The sequence below is a fragment of the Elephantulus edwardii genome, unplaced genomic scaffold (genome assembly GCF_000299155.1).
Source record: "Elephantulus edwardii isolate Elephantulus edwardi_28Jun2011 unplaced genomic scaffold, EleEdw1.0 scaffold00003, whole genome shotgun sequence".
Lineage (NCBI taxonomy): Eukaryota > Metazoa > Chordata > Mammalia > Macroscelidea > Macroscelididae > Elephantulus > Elephantulus edwardii.
The window spans coordinates 35,598,706-35,609,194 of record NW_006399753.1 but is presented as its reverse complement, the minus strand read 5'-3'; the positions used below and the strand labels follow the sequence as shown (position 1 = coordinate 35,609,194).

The following is a 10,489-nucleotide window of genomic DNA, read 5'->3' as shown; positions in this document are numbered from 1 at the left end:
TTCCAAAGCTCTGTTTGAAGCTGTGTTTTTATGTGAGCTGTGCCCTTCATAGCAAGGTGGGGCAGAGCTGCTCTCCTGAAGCCCAGAAGGACAGACATCTCTACCCAGAGGGAGACCTGTAGGTGCTGCCTTGCGACCACCACCAAAGCCCATGGAAGGATCTGATTCCTTAAAGGTGGAAGAAAAAACTCGTCCGAAAAGAAAAGAAAAAAACAAACAAACCACAAATGGCAGCTATGCACATGGCTCTCACCTGAATCATAGGAATCAGACTGATTACACCTACAGAAAGAAATCACTGGAGACACTCCTTACTAGCTGTGAAAACTAGACCAGGTGCTGACTGTGGAACAGACCATCAACTACTCACATGCAAAATCTAACTAAAGCTAAGAAAATGAAAGCAAACCCACAACAACCAAAATTCAACTTTAAGACTTTCCCACCTGAATTTAAAAACCATCTTAAGAACAGGTTTGAGAGGGAGCTCTGGTGGCCTAGTGGCAAGAAGCTGCACTGCAATCCCAGAGGCACGTGGTTCAAATTCACCAGATGTTCTGCTGAAGAAGGAGGGACAATCTCCTCCTGTACCAGTCAGATCCGATTTGACAGTACACACACACAAATAATAATAAAAATAAAAATTAATAATAAAGTAAAATTATTTCTTTTAACATAATAATCCCTCAGTGAGTGAGTCTACACTGGAGATTAATTTCAGCAGTTACCACTGGTTCAGACTTGTCCAGGGTTCTACAGGGATTGATCCTCCTTCCTATTAGACAGAGTACAAATATGTCAAACCACAGAGTACTCAATAAATCAAGCAATAAAGCCTAATTGTACAATGAACCATCTCGCTGAGATAATTTTCTGAGAATAATTTTGAAGAATTAAAGATTTAAAAGACCCAGAAATCATGACAGATGCTTTATTTTCTTTAAGGCACAGAAGCAAGCCCATAAAGCATCCATTCTCAGAGATTTGCGATATTCTGCCTGAATGATAAAAATGAAGTTAAATTCCAGTGATAAAATCAGGAGGTCATGGGTGTTCAGTTTATCATTGTGGTAATAATATCTTAGATTTAAGGTTGGAGTAAGGTGTAAATGGTCTCTTTATAGTTAAGCCAGGCACATTAATATCAATGGAGTGCCACTGTCCTCACATTAACATTTCCCTCCCTTTCTTTACTCACTGAATACAGAGTTTTACAATTTTCCTGCATTTACTGACTTCTTTTTTTTTATAATTTATTTTATATTGGTTTGCCAACAAAGTTCATATACATTGTTTCATACTATTCTTCACTCATATTATATTTTATACAATCATTCCCATACATTATGTTTTATAAAATTAATCACAACTGGACTATGCCCATCATTACCCTTTCTTTTCAGGTCTATGCTTGATCTTTCCCATTTCCTTTACACCCTCCATCCACCCACCAAATTATACAACCCTGTGATTTCACTCCTACCTATCTTCACCTCTCTGCTCTCACCCCTTCACTCCTTGGGTCTCCATACATGTTTTACTAGTTACCCTTCTATTTTTACAATAATGATCTTACATTTATTGACTTCTTGAAGATGAATTGGTAATGATTTCATTGCCACCAATACTCTAAAAGTTTACAATTTTTAATTACTGCTTCTGAAAACCTGCTGGAGGGTCAGCTATGTCTCATTTCTCACTTGATGGTACAGAACACAATAATATATATTTTTTAAGCAAAAGCAAATTAACTCAACTGATTCCAATTGATAGTAACCCTATAGGACAGAGTAGAATTGGCTTTAGGCTTTAAGGAGGCTATAATCTGTATGGTTCATGTGAAAGCTGGACAAGGGATAAGGAAGATGAAAGAAGAACTGATGACTTTGAATTAGGCTATTGGTAAAGAATATTGAATATTCCATGAACTGTCAAAAGGGAAAAAAAATCTTGGAAGAAGTACAGACAGAGTGTTCCTTAGAGGCAAAGGTAATGAGATTTATCTCACATACTTTGGGGATGTTAGCAAGGAGGACCAGTCCTTGGAAAACGACAACATGTTTGGGAAAGTAGAAAGTCAGTGAGGCAGAGGAAGACCCTTCCTGAAATGGATTGCTAAAATGACTGCAATGACAAGCATGAGCATAAATAAGAGGTTGGGAGGATGATATAAGATTGGGTAGGGTTTCTTTCTTTCACACATAAGGCATCTGTGAGTCGGAGACAACATGATGGCATTTAACAACGTTTTTTTTTTTAAATCAGATTGCCATGTCCTTCTGTGGAGAAGCTGGTGAATACACACTACTGATATTTTGGTTAGCAGCCCACAGCTTAAACTTCTAGCACACCAGGCTGGATTGAATCCACCAGCAGCATATCAAAGATGCTCCCATTAAGATTTAACACTTCAGAAACCCTTTGGAGGGTTGTTAGGAGCTGGAATCAACTTGACACCAGTGAAGTTGTCATATAGGTAATAGGTAAAAATATTTACTATGTACAGAAACTTTTTAAAAGTCCTAAGCGTCACAAAACTTTAAGATCAGAATATATATGAGCATGTTTTGCAAGAAGCTAAAGTTATGATAGAGTGAGGTTCAAATCTGCTGTTTATAAGGCCAGTAGGAGTCATGGTTGAAATGACAGACTGGCTCAGGATAGGGAAGGGTTCAGACTGGCTGCACACAGGGTTGCAGGAGACTCGATGGCACATACCAACAACAGTCAGCAACACAAAGTAAGGAAAAGGAGCACCAGTGGTGCATTGGGTATGTACTAACCAATAGGTCAGTGGTTTGAAATCTCCCAACAACTTCACAGAAATCTTGTTATTGTTGTTATATGCTGTCCAGTCACCTGTGAGTCGTAGTGACTCTATGTTCAACAGTCTAAACCCTGCTCTATCCTGTGCCAATCTTATTGTCTCTGACACATCTACGCCCATTACCGCAGACACTGAATCAATCCATCTCATCGAGGGTCTTCCTCTCCTGTGCTGTCCCTCCACCCTCCCAAACATCACATTCTTCTCCAAGGACTGGCCCCTCCTTGCAACATGTCCAAAGTATGTCAGACGAAGCTTCAGAATCTTTGCCTTCAAGAAGCATCCTGGCTTTACCCTCTCCAGGACAAGCCTGTCCATTCTCTTAGCAGTCCATTGTATATTTGATACTCTTTGCCAGCACCACAGCTCAAAAGCACTGATTCTCCTATCATCCCTAGTCATTGTCCAGCTCTCTGGTGCATAGCAAGTAGGCCTGGTTCAGGCCCACCTTATTTTCCAGACTGACATAGTTGCTCTTCAGTACTTTTGAGAGGTCTCTGAGAGGAGACTTTCTTAATGCATCTCTTGATTTCCTGGCTACTGGTACCAAGAGTGTTGATTGTGGAGCCAAGCAAACTAAAGCTGATAACAATATCAGTCTCTTCACTGTCTATCATAATGCTGCCAATTAGATCGTAGGTGAGAATCTTTGCTTTCTTGTTGTTGAGCTTCAATCCATATTGAAGGCTTCAGTCTTTGACTTTCTGCAGCAAGCGCTTCAGGTCCTCCTCAGTTTCAACAAGCAGGGTTGTGTCATCTGCATAATGCAGACTGTTGATAAGTCTTCCTCTAATCCTGATGCCACATTTCTCCTCAGAGAGCCCAGCCTCCTCTATAATCTGTTTTGCATATAGATTGAAAAGGTATCTGCTCCAGTTAAAATGACAGTCAGACTCTGTCCTTTAAAGTTGTTGTGATGGGAGTTTGCTTTGAATCACAATGAGCTCAATGACATGTAACAATACCAACAAAGTCATGACAGAGTTACAACTTAGAACAATGTAGACTATCACATACCACTTGGATTTATAGTCTTATAATTGGCTAATAACCCAATTAATCATAAAGTTTCTTAAGCTTTTCCGTTTGATTCGGTGGTTTTGGTGTGAGACTAGATGTTCCTGTCTCAGACTAGAAGTGAACAGTGAACAGAATGATAAGCCAGACCTGGGAACTACGGTCTCAAGCCTGTATATTCCTATAGGGCCAACATAAGTGATCTCAAAAAAGGGTTTTGGGTCCAAGAAAGCACTTCTTTCTGAGAGTCTTTACAATACTAGTATACATGGCACATTTCCAAGATTGTGTAACATTTTGCAAATTTATCAGACAATATGTATTTATTTCTCCACAGAGACTATTCAGTGGGACACACATTGGAAGAGGTGGTAAAATTCTCTCATCTTTAAGGTCGTTTGAATAAATATTGCAGATCAATAAAATGGTAGATGCCACATATTAATCTCCTTGTGAAGTGTCCTTAAAAGGAAGTGAACTTAAGGGGGAGGCCTGGATTTCCCCCCAGTAAATAAATCTGGATTTGTCCCAGGATCTAGACAGGCACTTCATCAAAACTCCAGATTTCCACATTCTGAAGCAGAATACCTGGTATCATATTTTCTTTTATTAAATAAATGTGTGTAGTGATCAAGGAATGTCTTTTTAAGATTACAAAATCCAAAGCAGCAATTTTTTTTCCTGTTAACTTCATTAAGATTTTCCAGTCAGTTGTGCATATAACTTCCAGACAAGATGCTCCCAATTGTAAGCTAATTGGCAAAAACATTCCAGGCAAAGAGAGGAGTGGTGGGAGACTTATTAAATGGAGATATGGTAGATGGCTACCTTTAAATATTTGAAAATTGGGCAAACAATGTGGATGGCTCTGCCCCTAAACTGTAGGAGGCAGGTTTCTGGTTTAACAGAAAGTTGGTCCTCTAGCAATGAAATGTGTTTTCTCTCAAGTAAAAAGAGCTCTCAAAGTGGAAGGAATGATACAGACAATAGATGATCGCAGAAATGTGCTGCAAGGAATTATTCACATAAAATTCTTCCAGTTTAAATAGTTTTGATTGTCTAACTCAAGGAATTAAAAATTCTGTAAGCTTTTAAGACAGAGACAGATAAGTGGACCCCTATTTCCTCAAATGTGAAAATCTAACACAGAAGTTTATTATATAAAGAACAACTAGAAAAAGAGGGGGCTGTGGTTCTGCCTATTAGGCCTTCTTTTGTTCTTGGGATCTCAGGAAATGTCTGGCTCCTCAGGCGGTACTTTGAAAACCATTGGGCTAGATAATTCCCAAGGCAGGCAGAAAAGTTCTCAAAAAATTGAGGCACACTGCAAAGACTTCAAATATCAAAACAATCATCACTTTGTTCTTTCTTTCTTTCATGAAATCAGAAGGTGGTGTAATATATATTTTAGGGGGGCTTTTCCCCTTTTCTTTCAGAAATAGTGGCTACTTGGGTTTAGGCCTTAAATGAATATATGAGATTTTAGACAACTATTTGTGATATTAACCCCTAAGGAGCCACCGCCAAGAGACTGAATATGTTAGTGGAATTCTTCATTATTAACAAACCAAAATTAAACCATAGCAGCTGAGTGATTCCAACTCAGAATGACCCCAAAGGACAGAGAAGAGCTGGCCCATCAAGTTCCCAAAGTTGTAAATCTTTACAGAAGCAGCTTGATGTCTTATTCTCCCACATAATAGCAGATGGGTTCAAATAGCTGACTTCACTTAGTGGTTCAGTCAGTGCTAAACTTGCTGGACCACCAGCCCTCCCTCAACATTAACATATATTTACCAATTAAATTTCGAATGTAAGAGCTCATTCACAAAATGTTCTTCCTCGATATGGGCAAAGCTTGCGAGGTGAGCACCAAATTCTTCACAAAATGCTTCTGCTTCTCTCCAGGTTCTTTTCATGAGGACTTTTTCACTATGAAATACCTACACAGTAAAAGACAAAAATGAAACATACACTGTTTCGGAATAAGGTGAGTCTGTTTAATTTTGGACAGGAAAAAGACAGAAATAACATTATTGTCATTTTTGTGTATAAGGGGATTGACTCAGAGGAAAGAAGAAATAGCATGTCTTGAACTAGAATGTTGTGTGCCTTTGAGTTGACTCAAAGCAACTCTATATGACAGAAGTGCAACCCTATAACATGACAGACTTGAACTGCCCCACAGGGCTTAGAAGGCTGGAATTTTTGCCAAGAGTAGATCACGGGGTCTTTTCTCCTGTGGAGCAGCTGAGGGATTGGAAACACTGACCTTTCAGTTAGCAGTCAAGCACTTGGATAATGGATCCCAGGGTACCTTAGGATGTACCTAGATATTGTAAAACTTCGATCTCATTTTATCCTCACAACAAATTCAAGAATTTTGTAACAAATGAACAAGCTCAGTTTCATAACTGACTGAGCTGCCTATTGTTTCTTCATAACTCTCCTGTGGCTGTTCTCCTCCTCAAATTTTTGTCAGTGGATGGGGAAACTCCAGCTGAGAGAGAGGTAAAGAATTTCAGGTCACAGAGTGACAAGCTGGCAGGGCTAGAAATAGAACTGGACTTGCTTCCATAGTCTATGCATTTTTTTCCCAGCACTGGAATATTAAGGTTTGCTGACTGATCACAAAACTGACTGAACCCATAGCAAAAAAAAAATGAGGCCTGGCACTGAGAGTCAAGTGCATATTAGGGTCTTAACTAGCCTGCCAGGTGCAAGAGTTCACCAATCTCCTCTGCTCTATTTTTCAGCTGTCCTCACTCTAGCATGCAGTGTCTGCTTTGAGCTTTATTTAAGATAGGAGTGAGGACCTAAGGACCCAGAACTCTGGACCCTGACTTCTGGACCCTAATTTTTAACTGCCTGACATTAAACCTGAGCCACAGACACCAGGCAGGTACTCTGTCGCCAGCCTTCCCAGACTCCGATTTGCAGAGACCAAAATAAACAGCTTTCTGCATTCTGTGTCCTACAGCACAGCCTTTCCATCTTTTAAATTATATGTCAAAACTTACCTCCTCTGGGAAGCTCTTCCTGAATCACTCTAAATTCATAAATCCTACTACCTATGCCTATCAAACACACTGTGCGTTTGTTGACATATGAGGGTGATGTATAGGAAAAAGCACTGACATGGGAGTCCCAACACCAGAGATTTATTCCAACTCTGTCAATAAATATGATCTTTGGCAAATCACCTCATTTTCACTGGCCTCATTTTACTGAAGTCTAATATTTAACTTATTTGCTCTGTGAGGTCAATTTTGGAACCATTATTGCATGACCTTGGTATAGGATTACACACACACATGCATATGTAGATTGTGAGTCTGCCTAGATGAGACTGACACATCTTGAGACAGGGCCTGCATGTGCTCTGCCCCTGCATGTGCAAAAGTTCTGCCCAGCACAGGAGAGAACTTTCAGGAACTTGGGAATCTCAAGGGAATCGTGACAAAAACACCAAACATAAAATTATGACACTTAAAAAAATGTATTTCTGACATGAAGATTATAGAGATGGAGTCTAATTAGGATTCTGCAGCTGATTTGCAAATAAATATTTCTTCATAGACAATAAGGACTCTCTGTGTGTGTGTATGTGTGTGTGTGTGTGTGTGTGTGTGTGTGTGTGTACTGGTTGTTGTGTGTGCTACAGAGATGTTCTAACACATAGTGACCCCATTGGGCAAAACTACCTCATAGGGTTTTATAGGCTGTAATCTTTACAGAAGTAGTTCATTATCTCTCTCTTATGAAGAGGCTGAGGAGGTTTGAACTGCCAGTCTTCTGGTTAGTTTCTGAGCCCTTAACCTTTGTGCCACCAGGATTCCCACTGTGTGTATAAATCATACCTAAGAATTTATTTGATCGTCAAGAATCTGACAAGACCCAAAAGCTGCCCTTAACAGCAGAATGTTATGGTTCCATAACAAATACTTTATGTATTTATTAAAGACAATAATGAATCATACTATTTGAATATTGAGTGAGTGTCTGCTCATCCACTTGGTATATGTTTGGCAATAACAGCAATATTGACTTGAACTATATGTCAGTTATTACAAGGAGCCCTTCAGTGTAATGGAAGATAAGTAAAGGGTTTGGTGTTTTGCTTGTCTTTTTTAAGATAAACAGCTAACAAATCTTTTTTTTTTTTTTACATTGAAGATGTCTTTAATTTTTTCATTCAACCTAACAAATCTTGATCAAGCACCTCCTATGTGCTGGGCCCTGTTCTGTGTGTTGAAATAAAGAGACTTGGGATGCAATGGGTAACATATAAATAATGTTAGTTTTGCTGAGAATTTCCAGGTAAACTTGGCCTCACCTTGAAGCAACTGGCCAGCCCAGGCTTTGACTCCCAGCCTAAACTGCAGGGGTGAAAGGGCCATCTCTCTTCATGCTCATTTTTTCTCCGAATTTCAACTGGCTGTTTGCACAGAGACATTGCCTTGAAGTGTCTACAGTCCTTCACTTCCCAGCGACCAGAGGGGCTCCTTCCTTGAATGACGACACAGCCACCACTAAAGCCTAAAAGCAGAAAACAAGCACTTTAAAGACCAATGACTCAACTCTGCTTTGTGTCTGGAAGACAGGTCTTTAGAGTGTTGAATAACTGAAATATAATGAAGCACCCAGACAAGAAGTATGAAGATGAAAGGGATGATGCTTTATTGGCTTGATTACCTCATTTCTCTCTATCTCTGGGGAATCAGAGAGAGGGGGGAAGAGAGACTGTTTTACTTTTTAATTTTTTTCATCCTGAAATTTGGTCACTGTCTGCTTTGAACTAGTTTTGTATATACAAGAAATTAGGACCTGTTTGAGGGAGCTCCCATGGTGCTTTCTGTAGGGAGTTATGCTGCTAACTGAAAGGTGGTTCTTCTCTGGCAGTTTGAATCCACCAATTAGGTGCTCAGTGGTAGAAAGATGAACAATCTCCTCTCATGTGATTTAAAGCCCCTGAATACCCACTGGAGGGTCAGCTATGACTTGGTCCCAAGTGAGGGCAATAGATATGTTTGAGGAGCTGTTCCTAGATGGGATGGAAATATTTCCTGTATTCAGGCCAGCATCCCTCTCTTTGGAATTGTTGCACTCTTAAAGTGTGCACAGAAAACCCTAAGTCACCATTTATTGAACACCTACTTTATACTGTACAGAAACTTTTTATGAAGAAGCAACACTGAAAAACACCTGGTGGTTACGCTCTGAGAACCAGATTCAACAGAGGGAAACACTGACATAAATAACAGATTTAAGGAAGACTTTAGGGTAAACAACAGAAAATGAAAATGTATACTATGGACAAATGGAGAAATAGTGGTAGATTTTAACCACATTGATACTATGTGAGAAGAACTAGGGGTAGTGGTAAGAGAAAAGAGAGTGATGAGAGGGGCTTTAAAAAGAAAAATGTTGTTGTGAGGTGTCATCGAGATGAGTACGACTCAGTGGCCTTATGAATAACAGATGTACGAACCCTCTCCTAGCTTGTCCTATCTTGACACCCTCGAGCCTATTGCTGCAGTCACTGTGTCAATCCACCAGTTTGAGGGTCTTCCTCTCCTTCACTGTCTCGCCACGTTTCCAAACATGATGTCCCTCTGCAAGGAATAATCTCCCCTAGAAACATGACTGAAGAATGTGAGATGAAACTGCATTGTCTGTGCTTCTAAGGAACATTTTGGCTGCACCTTCTCTGAGACACATCTGTTTGTTCTCTTGGCCGTCCATAGGAAAGTCAGTACTCTTCTCCAACATCACAGCTGAAAGACATCAATTCTTTTTCTGTCATCCTTATTAACTGCCCAGCTCTCAGATGCACAGCAAGTGAATGAAAAGATTATGGCCTAAAACAGCATACCTTAGTCCTCAAATTTACATCATTGCTCCTCAATAATTTGGAGAAGTACATTATTACAGACTTTCCCAGTATAATGTATTTCCTAATCTGACTACTGGTACCAAGTGAGTTGATTATGGATTCAAGTATGATGAAGTTGTTGGCAGTTTCAATTTTTTCCTCTATCTAGTATGATGTTGCTATACTCAAGGATGCTTTAGGCAGAATATTAAATGATCCAGGAAGTATTAAAAGAAGATGGAAAGAATATACTGAATCACTGTATCAAAAGGAATTGGCAGACACAGAAGAATTTCATGAAACAACATATGAGCAAGAGCCTATGGTGCTAAAGGAAGAAGTTCAAGCTGCTTTGAAGGAAATAGCCAAAAATAAGGCCCCAGGAATAGATGGTATACCATTGACATATTTCAGCTAAAAGATGCTGCCTTGGGCATGCTCACCAAGTTGTGCCAAGAAATCTGGAGAACAACCACTTGGCCAACTGACTGGAAGAGATCTATATTTATTCCCATTCCAAAGAAAGGTGACCCAAGAGAGTGTGGAAACTATAGAACAACATCACTAATTTAACATTCAAGCAATATTCTACTGAAGATTATCCAAAAACAACTGGAACAGCACATCAGCAAAAACTACCAGAAGTCCAGGTTGGGTTTAGAAGGGGTCGTGGTGGTTGTGGAGAAACTGGAACCCTGATTCACTGTTGGTGGGAGTGTAAAATGGTGCAACCCCTGTGGAAAGCAGTATGGCGCTTTCTCAAAAAGTTG

The 10,489-nt window shown here is 39.7% G+C and overlaps 1 protein-coding gene across 1 annotated transcript in view; it reads right to left on the bottom strand.

Annotated features, from left to right (window-relative positions):
• PLA2R1 (phospholipase A2 receptor 1, 180kDa) overlaps positions 1-10,489 on the bottom strand; it is a 171,689-nt gene that overhangs the window by 31,870 nt on the left and 129,330 nt on the right. The window contains exons 12-13 of the mRNA XM_006879370.1: positions 8,181-8,383; positions 5,642-5,787 (exon numbers count right to left, since the gene is read on the bottom strand). Coding sequence (XP_006879432.1) covers positions 5,642-5,787; positions 8,181-8,383 — 349 coding nt within the window. The remainder of the gene's footprint in view (positions 1-5,641; positions 5,788-8,180; positions 8,384-10,489) is intronic.